Here is an 18561-nt window from a genome sequence, read left to right as displayed (position 1 = left end):
TCTCCTGCTGGTTTGGACCCAGTTGGCTAGTGTTCCCTCCCTTTGTCTCTCCTTTCCTTTTTCTGTTAATTATGAAAATTTTTTTAAAATTTTAATTTTTCCATAAGTTACTGGGGGTACAGGTGGTATGTAGTTACATGAGGAAGTTCTTCAGTGGTGATTTGTGAGACTATGGTGTACCCATCACCTGAGCAGTAAGCACTGCACCATATTTGTAGGCTTTTATCCCTTACCCTGCTAGAAAACAGTGTGGACATTCTTTAAAGAACTAAAAGTAGAACTATCATTTGATCCAGCAATCACACTACTGAGCATCTACCCAGAGAAAAAGAAGTCATTATTTGAAAAAGATACTTGCACAAGTATGTTTAGAGCAGCACAATTCACAATTGCAAAATCACAGAAGCAACCCAAATGCCCATCAATCAAATGGATAAAGAAACTGTGGCATATATATATATATATATATATATATATATATATATATACACACACACACACACACACACACACACATACACACACACATACATACACACTATTGAATACTACGCAGCCATAAAAAGGAATGAACTAATAGCATTTGCAGTGACCTGGATAAGACTGGAGACTATTATTCTAAGTGAACTCAGGAATGGAAAACCAAACATCGTATGCTCTCACTGATATGTGGGAGCTAAGCTATGAGGACACAAAGGCAAAAGAATTTTTTTTAACATATATGAAGGCAACAGAGAATAATAAATTGAATATCCATGATACTTTCCCTGCTTAAGAAATATGATCTTAGACTTCAAGCCCATCTCCTCCGGATTGGACTCTACTGTTCCCCACATAAAACAACCAAGTATGTCTATACTTTTAGGTCAGTGCAAGTAATTGCCATTTTTGGCATTGAAAGTAATGATAACTTTTGCACCAATCTAATACAGTATACTACTACATATGCATTTATTACACAACAGAGTAATTTTCAAATTTTATATAAATATTGTACCTTCACGACTCTCTTCACTGAACATCTATTATGAGATTTTATCTATGTTGAGGTAGTATCAATTCTGCCTTATTCATTTTTTATATTTATTTGTATATACCTGCAATTACTCATTTCCTAATTTCCTATTGATAGACATCTGTCATTTCTTCTTCCTTTTTTTGGTCCGCAGTCATAAACAAGGCTGCAATCAACAACCTTGGACATTCTTCCTGTGTATTAGGTAACTAGAGTTTCTCTAATTAGTATAAGTATGTTTCTCCAGTTACCTAATTTGCTAAATTGTTCTCCAAAGCACATGTATTTACCTTGGCAGCAGCAAATATTAATAGTCACAGACATGTTACCATCAAGCATAACCTCTGACACCCACTAGATTGGCAAGAAAACAAGTTTAATTATAGTATTTCTCTGGTTACTGGAGAGGCTGAAAATCTATAATCTATAATGAGCTTCCTCAATGACAATCAATTATGGGATGAGCTAAGAATATGAGTAAGCAGCCCTCAAAGAATCCCATATGACAAAAAAGTCATTATTTAATTCATTACCATGAATTAATAATGTAATAAAAAATGGCAAGACAATGGCTGTTAATATTGAGGCTGTTAATATTGTAAATTTGACAATATTGAGGCAGATATATTTTCCCAGATGGAGGTATATATATTCCTCTTCTAAAAATTATTAGTCCCCAAATTACTTCACGAAAAGACAGCTGTTGCTGAAAATGGCAGTATCCTTTTCATAATAGAGGGAAAATATACAGGATAAAAATATTTAAATTTCCTTGGCAGAAACAGCTGAGGAAAGAGAACTTGTATATAAACATGAGTGAACCATACAGTCAAGTAGGACACAAACCTGAAGCCAGAGAACTCTGGATTGAGTCCTAGCTTTGTTATCTACTAGTACTGTGACCTTGGGCAAGTTATTTAGCTTTAAGGAGCCTCAATTTCTTTAGGGGTAAGGATAAAAAGTAAGATTATTCCAATGGTCAGACATAATATAGGTACTACTAGTATCTACAGTACTTGGCTTATGTGCTAGTCAATAAATGGTAGCTACTATCATTATTATTCTATTATTATTATAAATGACCTTTCTACAAAATCAAAACTATCTTCTGCTTGAAAGGTATTTGCTGTAATTTTTCTAGAAATATTGACTAAAACCAAATACTCTTAGTGAAGAAAGTTAATTTGCAGAACAATTAAGTACTTCTTGTTTGATATTGGTATTATATAAGCTTAAGATATAATTACTTGGCAAAACACCATGACCAAGTAGGATTTATTCCAGGTATATATATATATATCAACAGGATAAAGAGAAATATGATCATGTCAAATGATCAAGAATAAGCATTTGACAAAATCCAACACCCATTTATCATAAACTCTCAGCAAGTTACAAAGATGAGGATTACCTGTACTTGATAATGAACATGTATAAAAAAACCTATAGCTAACATCATACTTAATGATAAAAGTTTGAATCCTTTCTTCCCAAGACTGGGAACAAGAAAGATGTCCACTCTCACTCTTTAATACAACATAACACTGGAAATTCTAGCCATTGCAAAAAGGCAAGATAAGAAATAAAAGGCGTACAGATTGGAAAGAAAAAAAAAATCCTCCTAGAATAAGTGAGTTCAGCATAGACTATAAAATCAACACATAAAAGTCACATTTCTATATAATGTATGTGTGTGTGTGTGTGTGTGTGTGTGTGTGTGTGTATGTAATCACATATTCTATATGTAAAGAATATGTGGAAACAAAAACCTCAAAACACCATTTACAATTTTTTAACAAAAAATAAATACTTAGGTATACACATTAAGTGATCTGTGTAGTAAAAACTAAAATGCTGATACAAGTAATCAGACAAGAAATTAAATAAAAGGAGATATGAAGCCTATTCCAGGATTTGCAACACTCAATGTAGTAAGCATGTGGATTCTCCCAAAATTTACCTACAGGTTTAAGCAATTCCCATAACAACTTAATTAACTAGTGAAAGACAGAAAATGATAAGAGTAGGTAGGCAGAGCACAGAGGCTGATGCATGTAATGTCAGCACTTTGGGAGGTAGAGATGGGAGGATGGCTTAAGGCCAGGAATTCGAAACCAGTCTGGGCAACAAAGTGAGACCCCATTACTATTAAAAAACAAAAAACATCAACAAGCAATAAAAACAAAACTAATACAAACCAATAGCATGTGTAATGACCGCAGGTTTTTGCTGATATTGAAATGCTTCTGTAGTACCTCCTGCACACTTCTCTCTTCTGAGAGACACTAAAGGGGGAAAAAAAAAAAAGTCAAAATTGAGGAGAGATGTGGTTTAAAACCTATATAATCCTTTGCCTTACTGGTTGGTGTACCTTATTAACTCTAACTAATGTTAATTCATTAGTAAACAGATGCTGGTCTTATTTGTAGAACACTAAAATCAAAAGAAACTTTCCAGTCTACTGATTTTCCTATCATGTTCTTTACATTAATTCAATGAACACAATGACAAAACAATCCTTGCTAACTCAAAATTTCTACTTGAATAAGGGAAACTACACAGTCATACTAGTGAAATGAACAAAATGCAGCACAAAAACACAAGAGCATGAGTTACTGTACCTAGATAAACAAGGTAAAGCATTGTAAAGAATGCTTAAACTGGATGAGACAAGAGATTTAAAAAAGAGGGAAGACCATTTCAGTTACAGGGAACAACATGAGTAGTAGGAAAATCATGGTGTATTGGCAGAAAATGAGTAGTCACATACTGGAGTTTCAGTTACTGGCAAAATGAATGTACAAAAAAAAAAAAAAAAAAAACAGAAAAAAAAAAAACAAAGGCAGAAAAACCCAATTGGAGGTAGCTGTCCAGACAAGAGGTAAGGAGGGTCTGAATTATCTGAGTTGTATTAAGACAAAGGAAAAATAAGACAATTTATAGGAGATACATCTGGTAGAGAATTAGCTGGTAGCAGAAAAGAAGGAAGTGTTTGAAAAGTAGAAGATAAAAATCACAGATGATCTGTGGGAAACAAAATGGCCTGTGAAAAGTGAAATGTCAAGAAATGAATCTTGGATTATCAATATTTAAGTATTAGGTGGGAAAAGAGAAAAACTAAGAAAGTAAGAAAGATACCAAAGACTGGAAGAGAATCCAAGACAGAGCAGAGGTCTAGAAAATAAGGGAAGAAAGTTTCAAGAGAGAAGTGGGATTCAATGATATAAACTACTTTGTAAAATTTAGATAAGATATATTTGAGAAGAGGCTAATGGCTTTAGAAATTCAAAGATCACCAGGGCCCTTTGAGAAAGCAGCATCTAAAGAGGCCAGTGACTGCGGTGTATTAGGGTTGAATGGAAGGTGAGGAACACTGGCACTGAAGAAAAGATTACATGAAAAGAGAGTCAATTCTGAGGTCAATGAGCCAAGAAAGGCTTAGAAAAGATTGACATAATTTTTCAAAAGTCATCTGCATGGAATAAGGATTCTTTTTCTCTTTAAAAGAGAAGCCCAAAAAACTAAGCATTTTTGTATTTTCTAGAGCTATAACTACATGTCTACTTTTTCTACTCTAAGAAGCCCAGATTCAGAAGTAAGTTCTAGTCCACTGGAATCAAATTTTATACTCTCAGGAAATAGATTGTCTTAATTATAGTTCCCACTCCCTTGTTATTGTTTCTAGTCTTCTCTTTGTATTTTAAAGGGCCTCCTGTTACTATATGTATATTTTTCTGTCACAAACATGGTAGAATATCCTTAGAAGTACACAAGGTGAACATAAAATAACAAAGCAAAGTAATACAAACCTTTTGGAAATTATAAAATTTTTTTAGCTTTTCCACAGTTTTAAAATTGCAATATTGAAGACAAATATGTGGCTAAATATCACAGGCAAACTATAGTCTTGGCTTCTGTAATCTGTAACTTGTAAACATTGATGTGGTAAAATCAGAGCACTTAGGACAACTAAAGAAAATCACCTGGGACAAAATTCATTCTAAAACTTTTCTTTGCAAGAATCAATTATTTTTAAAACCTGTATTTGCCTCTCTTTGACATGATGCTTCAGAGATGAGTCTTCTGTACTCCACCTTGCTATTTCATCTCTTTAGTTTTAGTGGTTTGACTCCAACTCCCTCTCTTTCTGAAAGTTGTCACCTTCTTGCTTCTATAATTACTTAATCTGCTTTTAAAAATGCCTACCTTATATACATGAGCCACTTAAACAAACGAAAAAATTGTCTACCTCTTTTATTACATTTTTAATGCCATCTTGATTCAAACACCATACCCTATTTGAGGATAAGGCTATTATCAATAACCAGTTGAACTTAGCTACAATACTTTGGGAGATTTCATTTGAGAATAAGGTATGATTCCTTCAAATGTTCTTTTTAAAGGATCTCTGTTATACTGCCATGGTAAGATAGAGTCTACTCTGTTTACTTGAGTCATGTGAAGTAGGGCTAAAACAAACCTTCAAATTAGGCAGGATATCCATGTTCAATCTTATCCTGAAGATATTTCTTGGATGAGATTCTATGTGTGACCTGTGATCTGTATCATTGCTTTTGGTTTAATCTTGCCGTTAAAAGTAACCTGCTGGATTATCAGCACTAAGAGTAAGAATAGCTCCTTTAATGCAGCTACCACCCTACTCCTCAAGGCAGGGACTCTGACCATGGTGCTGACAAATTTTTCAAGTGAAGCTCATTTTATTCACATACCAAAGAGAGGCATAAGACAATCAGGATAGGGGAAGAAAATATTAGAACTCAGAGACACAAACACCAGTGATGCTGGTTCTACTTAATGAAACCTACTATTATGACTATCAAAAAGATGACAGGATAGTGCTCACATTCAGGGGATTTAAGGCATGCAACAAAAGTCTAGAAAGCTAGAGCTGAGCTATGCTACTAACAGATGGTTACTATTTTCCAAGTCACGCAGAGTTATGCTTGTTCACCAGTGACTCCCAGCATCCTCTTTATTTATATACCCACTTTTGGATGTTCAGAATGCAAGACAGTTGGGAAGGGCAGGGGATGAAGGATGGCACAATGCAACCTGGACCATGTAGTCACTTTAGGAAGATTAAGTGTGAGCAGGTATGGAAAAAATAAGAGCCCATGGAAAGTACAGACATTTAAATGAAAGACTACACTGAATGAAAGACTACACTGAATCTAAAACAACCAAAAAAACATACTGGTGGAATAAGACAATCAGTTTAGGAGTTATAGAAGATGAAAAGTCTGTGAGGCACTGAAAAGTAGACCTAAAAGCTAAAGATCCAGAGGTCTGGTCCACACCAGACCCCAGTAAGAGGGGACACTGTGGGAGTACCAGCTACAAAGAAAGTGCTCCCATAGATGGAATCCTATAATTAGAAACAGTATCAAAGACACTGACCACAGGTAACTGAAAGATCTGAGTCCCAGGCAAGATTAATTTGAGTAGAAGAGAGGATCCATACCTAATTATATCAAGGTATAATATCTGAATTTTAAAGATAATGTCAGCAATTTTAACATAGAATTATGAAGAGTTGTACTGAAGAGGAAGCTATCGGTCATAACAATGGGAAAAAAAGTAATATAAAAATATGTAGGCTTTGAGTCCTTTCTGTAAAAACAACACATTTAGCATGTACATAAACTCTGCAATGTTATAGACTAAATAATTACTCCATAGTAGAAAGGAGAATTGGCACAGTTTAAAGGGAAACTTCCACTATTTATCATCTATTCTTTTGCACTGATTAAATTTTGTTCAATAAACTTTTATGATTAAAAAAATGAAATGTGACAAAATAGTGCCTTCATGAGACTATATTTTATAATCAAAACAATAATCATTTAAAGAACAAACTAATGCAAAATGCTTCCAATTTAGCATTGGTACTTAAGAATTCATGGTAAAAATACAATCTATCACTATTGTTTTAAAATAAAACAATCTTTTTTATAGAGTCAGTGAATATAGACTGTGCAATTCTATTCAAAGATCTAATTATCCATACCAGTATTTTAATATTATAAATCAGTTTTCCCCAATTCCTTCAGAACCAGGGACTCTATATTATTTTTCACTCTCAAGAGGCCAATTATTTTTGAGAGTCTACCATAAAGGACTTATTCATTAACAATGTTTTTCAATTATGTTAGTAAATACACATTCACCTGCATACTCCCTCCTTTCTCTTTCCCAACTGAAACCTCTTGTCAGCATAAGATTAAAAAGATGCTAGTGTGTTGAACATATTTTAAGCACAGGTAAACTGACAGTCTCAAAGGCTTGCCAAATCTTTAAAACAACGTAAGAATCTGCCTTTGTATCTAAGACTGTCAGGTCTCCAGGGACTGTGAGATGTGATCACCTATTAGATAATATAACCAGAGGTGCCACAAGCTGGACTGCTTCTTAAGGCCCAACAAAATAAAAGCTGAAGTTGCTAATGAAAACTGGAAAACAAAAAATCCACACATAATAGGTATGACTCACTAACATTTATCATTATTTACTAGTTATTATTATTGCTAAAAATGTAAAATATCAAACTACTAACAGAAATCCTAAGCTTAACTGTGATGTTCTTTTGAGATAGAATTTGGCCGGGCATGGTGGCACACACCTGTAACCCAAGCACTTTGGAGGCCAAGACAGGTAGATCACCTGAGGTTGGAAGTTCAAGACCAGCCTGACCAACATGGTGAAAGCCTGTCTTTTAAAAAAAGAGAGAGAGAATTTAGGAGATATGACATTTCAACTGTCTGTTTTCAGAAGAAAATTTTTAAAAAGTACATAGTTTGTATTCCAGCAGCTTTATACCCCAGCAATATTAGAAGCTTTATGTTAATTTACTAATTTCTAAAATTTGTGTTTTAATTGCTTTAAATCATATAGTAAGGAACATTTAACTGTATTCCCTTTAAGTTACCTGAACATTCTCATTCCACTTCTCAGCAAAAAGCTTCTCTGGAAATTCTGCAGGTAGAGATAACTGTTCTTTAAATATTTTAACATACTGTGGAAAACCAAATGAATTCATTAAGTGTATCTGACGGTGAGAAAATCGTGACTTCACTCTTTTTTCTAAGAGTTCCAAAATATCCTTAAAAACAAACAGAAATCTCTGTAAGATGCATGTTTAAAAACAAAACAAAACAAAACAAAACAAAACAAAACAAAACCACTGTATCAACGTTAGAGGTACAAGTAAACTATCACTTACAATTATTAATGTTTAGTCTATAATATATAAACACTTAAAGCATTCTATGCAAACTAAATAATCACCTCCCCCTGCCCGCATCTGCTGGCTTGGTCATGCCATGTCTTTTTCTTACCATGTTACTCTTAGCTAATCTGTAACATTCCAAGACCCAATATGATTGTTAACTGACTATTGAAGAGCTACAAGTCACAGTAACATCAAGAGTTTCAATAAGGAATAGAAGAACTGAGATTAAAAAATTAATAGCATGATAGATAGCAGGAACCAACATTAGGAGAGGAAAGTAGTAGAAATGCAACATGGCATTTGTAAGTTAACTTCTGGCTTTTTTTTTTTTTTTTAATAGTAATGTTTTTAGACCCTATTTGTATTTGTGCTATTTTTCCTTAAGAAAACAGGAATCAAATTTACTGTCAAAGAACACTAAAAACCAAAGGATAACTAACAGGTACTACTTTTAAGGACATATAAAGTGTTCTTAAATGAAGAAAATACTTCCACGAAACTGATAGGCATTGGAACTATCCAAGACATCAAAAGCACAATAGGTAAGCTGTCTTCCTGAGTCACATACATGGCAGGAACGGTCATTCCTAAATCCCTTTTTAAAACTGAACTTGAGCAATTTTTCAAAATATGTTACAGTACGCAAAATACCATATTACTCTACAGTTACACTCCAAGGTATACAACTAAGAGAAATGAAACCAGGTAACTGCAAAAAAAAAGTGTATGTGAATGTCTGCAGCAGTATTATTTTTAATAGCTTAAGAAATGTAAACAACCCAAATGTCCATCCACTGATGAATGGATAAACAAAGTGTAGTATATCTATACAACAGAATATTATTTGGCAATAAAAAGGAATAAAGGACTGATATATGCTCTAACACAGATCAACCCTGAAAACATGTTAAAGAAGCCACTCACACAAAACTATATGTTGTATGATTCAAAAATAAGTCAAGGTAGTCATTGCCTAGGGCTGGGGAGGGAATGGGATTGAGGTGAAGTCTTAAAGGTATGAGGCTCTTAAATTGTGGTGATAAGTGCACAACTCTATAAATAAACAAAAACTCTGTTAATTGTATGATTTAAATGAGCGAATTGCGTGGTATACATTATATCTTAATAAAGTCGTTTTAAACAACTCCCAACCCCAAATATGAACATTGACATGCTATTTGATGACTTTAAGAAATTACAGCTAATTTAACAATTATATTAGGGAAATATATTTTTAAAGAGCACTTATCTCCTAAAAAGACATTATAAAATACCAATAAAATGACATAATACCTAGTTTTTGCCTCAAAATAATGAAGGGAGGGAATGAAGGGAGATGCAGAGGATAAATACAACTAGTCTGTAGTAACTGAATCTTGACAATGAGTGGAGAAGGGAATTCAGGGTTCATTATTTATTCTCTCCTATGTATACTGTTGAAACATTACAGAATAAAGTTTTTTAAAAGGTGGGTTGGTTAAGCCCAGAAATACACATTTCCATGTCTAGTCAGATGACTCTCATAATACCTAGGTCAAAAAATCATGATATAGTGGAGAGAATTCAAGTGAGCAAAATGAGATCATGGTTAGTTTGAGAAGGAGGACAGGAAAGACTAACAGCCTAAGGTAGAGGCGGGAGGGTGAATAAAAAATTTTGAATGTTTTTATGAGGTCAAATAAAAGTATAGTGCCGGTATGTGAACTGAAAGGGAAGAAAGGTTATATTCAGAGATACAGATATTGCACATTTATTTTCTATTAAGAAAGAGTTCTAGGTCACCCATATAGGTAGACAGTGAAAGTAATAATCTACACAAGCAACAATTAAGAGCCTAAACTTGGAAATGAAAAGAGGTGGAAGTACATGATGTCTTTGTAGTAGGTAGTAATGACAGAAGTTGGCAACGTGGGCATACAGGGAGTAGTAAAAACAAAATAAAAAAACAAAAATGGGATTACTCCCAATGGGGAAGAAGATGCTTGCTGACAAAGTCACTACTCTCTCTATCCTTTTACTTTCTCCCTATAAACATGGATAGAGATAAAAATGCACTTCAGGCCAGGCATGGTGGCTCACACCTGTAATCCCAGCACTTAGGGAGGCCGAGGCAGGCAGATCATGAGGTCAGGAGTTCAAGAGCAGCCTGGCCAACATAGTGAAACCCCGTCTCTACTAAAAATGCAAAAATTAGCTAGGCATGGTAGCAGATGCCTGTAGTCCCAGCTACTCAGGAGGCCGAGGCAGGAGAATCACTTGAACCCGAGAGGTGGAGGTTGCAGTAAGCCGAGATCACGCCACTGTACTCAAGCCTGGGCAACAGAGCAAGACTCTATCTCAGGGAAAAAAAAAAAAATTACACTTGAAAGAACTAAACAGTTGGAGAATTATATATACAGAACAAAAAAGAACATCTGATGACACTGCTAAGAAGCTACTGACCTTTTATTTGGTCCTTCACTGGGTCAACAACACTTGCCACAGCTACTTCCACCCAAAGGAAGATTTTTTGTTTTTGGCAAGAAGGAGGGTGCTTCTTTGATCCCTGTCATAGCCTGCTGCTTTTGGCAAGGAGAAATAAAGATATGCGGAGCACCAGCCAGTGTTGTATAAGGGAGGTTTATACTAAAGCCATATATCATAAGTAAGCTAGAGAGTACAGGGAAGGAAGGGCAAATGACAGTCACTCTATAGAGAAACAGCACTGGAAGGAGAACTGATGAAATATGAATTAGTATAAAGTTTCACTTTTCTGAAAAAGAGCTGCAGGAAAGGAGAAATTATATTTATTAGCATAATCTTCAGTTTTTTTTTTTTCAGTTATTTTACTGGGAGGAGGGAGGTATTTATTAATGTGCTAAGATAACCATTTACCCATTTTCCCCAATTTGAGTTGAAAAGCAGGATAAATACTGCTGAAACAAATTTTTTTAAATGTCTAACATAATGACAAAATAAGTGAAAAAAGACTAGTAGTGTCAGCAATTAAGATTGAACTTTAAAATATTATAAACAAATTTTTTAATAAAGAGAAAGACTTACCAATCTACATGTAAGACCAATAACTGCTATTGGGGTCTGTGCAGATTGAGAAATGTCAAAAAGATTATAGAGAAGTGTTTGGTTTTTATGATGAGTAAAAAGATCAAATTCATCTAATATGAAGATCACTGGGCAACTGCTAGTTCGGTCACCTAAGATAAAATAAGAGCATTACAAGAAGAAATTATATCCACCTTTCCTCAGTTTCTAAACTATTTACTATATTTCAGGTTTTAAAACTTAATTCTACAAACATACTGATAGCATACTTTGGGTAGGGCATTTACTGATGCATGTACATTCATTCAACAAAAGAAATTATTCAAAGGACAACGATAGCCCCCACTGCTCTCCAGAAGTTCAGTCTAGGCCAGGCACGGTGCCTCATGCCTGCAATCCCAGAACTTTGGGAGGCTGAGGTGGGTGGATCACCTAAGGTCAGGGGTTTGAGACTAGCTTGACCAACATGGTGAAACCCCATCTCTTATTAAAAAAAAAAATACAAAAATTAGCTGGGCATGCTTGTGGGTGCCTGTAATCCAAGCTATTTAGGAGGCTGAGGCAGGAGAATCTCTTGACTGGGGAGGCAGAGTTTTCACTGAGCCAAGATCACTCCAGCCTGGGCAACAAGAATGAAACTCTGTCTCAAAAAAAAAAAAAAAAAAAAAAAAAAAAAAGTTCAGTTTAGTTCCTAGACTCTAGTTTGTTTGAAAATGTCAAAAATCATTTAAATGACTAAAGACTATTATTTTTATAATTATGTAAACATAATTCTTATTTAATGATTACAAAATTGGCAAAAGACTTTTCTATACCTATATAGAACCAAAACATTTAGGGTTAAAATATAAAGGAAGTCACTACTTAATGAACTATACTAATGCTTTAAAAGAGAGTTGTTTACTCAGTAGAAATGCAAAGTATATTTCTCATAGAAATACTTTTTATAAACAATGGTTAGATTATAAAGTTTAACTAAAGCACTTTAACTCCCTTTAAGCACGACTTTCAGCATTTCAACTAAAATGCTTTTCATGGGGAAAAGTTCCACAGGATTTTCTTTGGTTACATTTTTCTCACTTCAATGATGGAAACTACTTTAGTAAAAGAATCCCTTTTACCTTAGGCTTACAGCCTTTATATTTGTGTTAAAAAGTAAAACTATTATATGACAAAAGAAAGACTTACTTCAACAAATAACAAATACAGTGCCTAAATGATTTAATACTGGTACAAAACCAGAGGGATTACTTAAAAGTCTATAAAGAGACCTATGTACTAATACAAAATTTTAGTATTTGATAAAATATTGCATTATACATCAGTGGGGAAAATTAGTCTATTCAAAGTTACATCCCTACTTTACAGGTCAAATCAAAATTTCTAAACAAATTATGAATTACAAATATATATATTAAATGAAAACATGGATCAATGTTTTCATAATCTGAAGGAGAGAAAAAACTTTCTAGATAAACGTAACTGTGGAAAACGTAAAACTCTAGTTCAGCAGTAAAGTCCAAACCAAACTTAAGGGAAGAGAAAAATAAAACACAAAAATTCCAATAAATAAGTATAAGATAAATATTACCAAAACAGGTCAAAGACCCAACAGGAAATACAGTCATGTTTCCCTTAACAACACAGATGCGTTCTGAGAAATGTATTGTAGGTTACTGCATCATTGTACAAGCATCCTCAGAGTGTACTTACATAAGCCTAGATGGTATAGCCTACTACACACCTAGGATACATGGCATAGCCTATTGCTCCTAGGCTATGAACCTGTAAGCATGTGACAGTGTAGGCAACTGTAACACAATAGGAAGTATTTGTGTATCTAAACATATCTAAATACAAAAAAGGTACAGTAAAAATACAGTTTTAAAGTCTAATAGGACCACTGTCACATATGTGGTCTATCATTGAATTAAAAGTGTTATGTGGCACATGACTGTACATAAACCAGGAAATATCAAAGGTCAATAAAAATGTGAAATGATAAGCATCACCACTATCAGAATTATGCAAATTAATCAAAATTACACAAATAAAAGAACAAAATTATTCCAATTAAACTAAGAGATGAAAGATTTTCTTTCTTTCTTTTTTTTTTTTTTTTGAGACAGAGTTTCGCTCTTGTTGCCCAGGCTGGAGTGCAATGGCGCGATCTCAGCTCACCGCAACCTCCACCTCCTGGGTTCAGGCAATTCTCCTGCCTCAGCCTCCTGAGTAGCTGGGATTACAGGCACACGCCACCATGCCCAGCTAATTTTTTTTTTTAGTATTTTTAGTAGAGACAGGGTTTCACCATGTTGACCAGGATGGTCTCGATCTCTTGACCTCGTGATCCACCCGCCTCAGCCTACCAAAGTGCTGGGATTACAGGCTTGAGCCACTGCGCCCGGCTGAGATGAAAGATTTTCTATTAGATGGGCAAACATAAAAATAATTGTTTTTGAGGTTGTGAAGAAAAAGGTACTATCGAGTATTTTTATTTATTTATTTTTTATTTTTTATTTTTTGAGACGGAGTTTCGCTTTTGTTACCAAGGCTGGAGTGCAATGGCGCGTTCTTGGCTCACCGCAACCTCCGCCTCCTGGGTTCAGGCAATTCTCCTGCCTCAGCCTCCTGAGTAGCTGGGATTACAGGCACATGCCACCATGCCCAGCTAATTTTTCGTATTTTTAGTAGAGACGGGGTTTCGCATGTTGACCAGGATGGTCTCGACCTCTTAACCTCGTGATCCACCCGCCTTGGCCTCCCAAAGTGCTGGGATTACAGGCTTGAGCCACCGCGCCCGGCCTTCGAGTATTTTTATAAAGTGAATCTTTAAAGTAATTTAGTAGTGTTCATTCTTTTAAAGACAGTGCCTTTTAACCCAGAATTCTACCCACAGAAATTTACCCCAGGAAATATCTGGATGATCATCTAAGTATCTCTTCTTAATTATAAAAAATGAGAAACACAAGTCCATAATTGGTGATTAATAAATAGCACCTAATAAAACAAGATGAGAATCATAAAAATGGTGATGCAGACCAAAATTCACTGATTACAAAATAGGTAAGATAATTTTATTCTTGTAAAATGTTAAATTTATCTCTATCAATAATATACAGCAGGTGCATAAAGATAAGAAATCAAATGCTAATTGAGATAATCACTGTTATAATAGTGGGAATACAGTGATCATTGTTTCTTTTTTATGTTTCTGTATTGTATGAGTTTTTCTTTTGGCAAAAGCTTGTATTACCTTTATAATCAAGGAAAAAATAAAGTTAAAATATTTCTTTTGATACAGCTGAATATGTTAACATTTACCTTTTTTTAAAGCTTCCAGAAGAAATGAAAGGTTTTCAGCAAAGCTTCCCTGAACAACAAAATGAGAACAAATGACTAAAAGTTTGGTGAAATAAAAAACAAAAGAGGGCTTTCTGATTCTCTGATTTTACATAAACACTGTGTATCTTCTAGTTATTAGAGCTACTGCCCAGACTCTGCTGAGTGTCCCTATACTTCCTATCTAAAATTTAAATATTTAAGCAAAGATAGCACAGCAATAAAAACAGCAATATGTCAATATGAAATTTTATATTTTAGAACTTGAGGATAACCGGTCAAAGAAGAAAAAGAAAAGTAAGAAATTTTATATTTTCTGGACAAAATCTGTAAGAATGTTAAATTTATTTGAAGGTAGTTTTCTAAATATAGTTTGAGAACTAGAAATGCATTCTACTTTGTGAAACAATAAATACCATAACAATGTTTGTCTATTCAAGAGTATATTAAATAATTTATGTGTATCATATTATGTTTGGCTGTGTTTACATGGAATATAGCCAAAACATTTTTGTATGCAATTAAATTCTTGATAAAATGATGAAACTGAACAAGGTAGTAGATGCATTATCCAGGTGCTCCAGATTTTGGGTAGAAGTCCCATTTAAATATTTTTTTCATTAAAGTTATTGATTTTTATTTCATTCAGAGTTCATAATTTAAAGAAAGAGCCAACTTTAAATTTGAGGAGATACAAAGGAGAAAAGAAACACACTTATTTGTTCTCCAGTTGAGATATCTAACATAAAAATAGCATAAGTGTTTTAAAAACTTTCACTGTTGTTATGCTATTTCCAAGATAGGCAGACCAGGAGGTATTATCCATAATTTACTATAACATAACAAAGCCTGGGAAATCATACATACATAACAAAGTTGGGAGATCAGTGATCAGTTACTCAAAGGTAGCTTGTCTTTCAAGCTTTTGTTTAAAAGATTATATCTGATATAAAGTGTATACTTCTACAAATGTGCATTTGTGCATGTATAATATAGATATATGCTTATATCAGACCAGAAAAGCTGTGGGTTGAATTAAGTGATTGAGTGACTTAGGTTCTTATAGTGTCGAGCCTCTACCATTTTATGACCTTTGGCAACCTAATTAAGCTCTCTGAGCAGAAGCCAAATTTATATAAAATGAAGGAATTAAACTAATAATTTCTACAGTAGTTTTTGTCTATTCAAGAGTATATTGAAGAATTTATGTATATCATATCCTGTTTGGCTATGCTTACTTGGAATACAGCCAAAACATTTTTGGATACAACTTAAACTAATAATCTCTATATGTGATAATAATAATAATAGTGAAGATTATAATATAATGATAAGCAATTGTGCCTTTTATTATTTCACATAAAACCAATATGAATATGTAACATTTAAAAATGGCAGAAACAGTTATCCAGATCAACTGGGAATCAAAAGCCAAACTGAGCATACTTAATAGGAACTGTCTTTGGCTTAGTATAGGCCACCACCTTCAACATCACATTCTAAACAGGAAGTAGAATATTAGACTTATAGAAGGAGCATTTCAAAACTGCACTTCAAAGACCTACAGACCATAAAAGGGACAAATTTACTCAACTTTTTATAGATTAATTATTAAAGAAAGAAACTCATAAATGCTAGGGGTCTTACACAACTATGGCAGTGTCACTGCAGCACAAAGCATACAGTTCAGAGATTAGAGTGATACTACTGCATGGTCACCAGTAACCAGAAAATGAAATTGGAATGTATGTAGCTCACTCCAAATGCATATTTAGTATGAGGATAAGTAATAAGTAATCTTATCATGAAAATTCAGGCAGCTGCAAAATTAAATTATCATGTTTTCCTTAGGCCTTATATATTAGGTAAAAGGTAAAACTTTAATATAAGTTTCAAAACATTTCAAGTCAGTTTCTTTTACTGATGTTCACTATCCTGAGACTATAAGATGATATGATAATGAAGTATGAATAAATTCTGAAAACAGAGTAAGATAACTTACATTTGTACATTAGCATCTAGCAAATTACTTTTTAAGTTAAATGATGTGTAATGTTCTTTCTTCTTTAGAATAATCCTATGAAGTATAGATAATAAAATAATGCCCAATTAACACGCAAAGAATTTGAATTCAGAGATACTCTTTAGCTCAGGATTATCATGTAGTCAAAGGGCTGTAAGGCATGACTGAAACCCACCTATTACAGCTTCAAATTCAGCGCATTTTGTACCATACACAGGCTACTAGACTCAAAAAAAGTAGAAATAGGTTGCTGGAGCACAGTATTTTTAAAAATGTGTTAATTTATCTCCAGAGATAGAGAAACAAAATATTCACCTTATAGAAAAAGAAATAAACTCAGAGTATCTACATAAACTTGGATTTCTTAGCTATTTTACAGCTAGCAAAATCTATGAAAAAATCCAAATATTGTACAGACTTGATGACTAAATGTATCCTATACATTACACATTTTTATAAAAAATCTTTTATATTTAAATTTAGAATTTTTTTTTTTTTTTTTTTGAGGCAGTCTCACTCTGTCTCCAAGGCTGGAGTGCAGTGCATACTTTCAACTCACTACAACCTTTGCCTCCTGGGTTCAAGTGATTCTCCTGCCTCAGACTCCTGAGTAGCTGGGACTAGAAGTGTGTGCAACCACGCCCAGTTAATTTTTGTATTTTTAGTAGAAAAACAGTTTCACCATGTTGGCCAGGCTGGTCTCGAACTCCTTACCTTGTGATCCACTTGCCTCTGCCTCCCAAAGTGCTGGGATTACAGGAGTGAGCCACCACAGCCGGCCTCAATTTAGAATTTCGGAACCTCTCCCTACCCTTCCAGAAATATAAAAATACCTGTGCTATGAAGATATTACCTTGAAGCTTATTTAATAAAATAAGTGAAATGATACTTACAAAAACTTTATCTCCAACTACATTTTCCAGATTTAACTGCCTTGTGATTTCCTTTAGGGCGATTTTATCATTGATCTGCAGCAGTCCTAAAAGTCCATTTAAAAGTATTTAATTAAAATGTCACATGTATTTGATGCACCAGGTTATTTTCCAGTTAAGTATATTTTCCCAAAGTCTGTTAGTTCACATCGATTTCCTTTTAAAACTTATCAGTAAAAACATTCTGTAGAGTTAAAAAACAATCCTTGGAATTAGAATGATTAAAGAAAAGAAAAGAAAAACCAGAGTCCTTCTGAGACTCCTTCATTATTATTAGTTTAATTTCTAAAAATACTGTGTATGGTATGCTAAGTAGACGCTGTAAAACATGGATCTACTTTTCAAAATCTATTAAAATGGATTTGAAATATACAAGTCAATTTAGTTTAATCATATAAAACCCCCCACAATGTTTATATCATCTCCAATGGCAAAATGATGGCATACTTACCATTTAAGTGAACTTGTAATATATTTTCACTCACTTCTTCTATTTCCATGAGTTCTTTCAAAGCATGATTTATTAACTAAATATGAAAAAATTATGAAATAATAATAGGTAAAAGATAAAAAGAAGTCCATATTCCTTTTTAAACTACAAGTAGTGAGAACAGAATATAAATAAATTGACCTCTTTAATAAATAAGTTTTCAAATTCTTTACAGATAAAAGGTTTAACTAGAACATCTCTTATTTGACTCTCTTGAAGAAACAAAGGCCAGGACTGATACAGTATTTTCTGAATCAGCTACCCAAACCTTTAATAAAAATTTAGAAACAACCAAGTTCTAAAATAATTACTTGCCTACATGTCACATTAAACATGTGACATGGCCCTTATAAACTTATGTCTCAGTACATTATACATCTCTCTGACATTTACTCTACTAAATATAATCAGTTAAAAGCCTATTGCATTAAAGGTTTCTATGCAGCACACATTTTTTTTGTAACACTG

The 18561-nt window shown here is 33.7% G+C and overlaps 1 protein-coding gene across 6 annotated transcripts in view; it reads right to left on the bottom strand.

Moving 5' to 3' along the window:
* The window catches only part of ORC4 (origin recognition complex subunit 4), a 68582-nt gene that overhangs the window by 4601 nt on the left and 45420 nt on the right, over window positions 1-18561 (bottom strand). For all 6 annotated transcript variants that reach the window (XM_074399725.1, XM_010330346.3, XM_010330350.3 and 3 more), the window contains 6 exons: window positions 18055-18130; window positions 17565-17650; window positions 14631-14679; window positions 11307-11458; window positions 7962-8135; window positions 3214-3300 (listed from right to left, as the gene is read on the bottom strand). In XM_074399725.1, coding sequence (XP_074255826.1) covers window positions 3214-3300; window positions 7962-8135; window positions 11307-11458; window positions 14631-14679; window positions 17565-17650; window positions 18055-18130 — 624 coding nt within the window. The remainder of the gene's footprint in view (window positions 1-3213; window positions 3301-7961; window positions 8136-11306; window positions 11459-14630; window positions 14680-17564; window positions 17651-18054; window positions 18131-18561) is intronic.

This window comes from Saimiri boliviensis, chromosome 5, assembly GCF_048565385.1.
Source record: "Saimiri boliviensis isolate mSaiBol1 chromosome 5, mSaiBol1.pri, whole genome shotgun sequence".
NCBI classification, from domain to species: Eukaryota; Metazoa; Chordata; class Mammalia; order Primates; family Cebidae; genus Saimiri; species Saimiri boliviensis.
The sequence above is the reverse complement of the archived record's forward strand: the minus strand, read 5'-3'. Positions and strand labels throughout refer to the sequence as shown.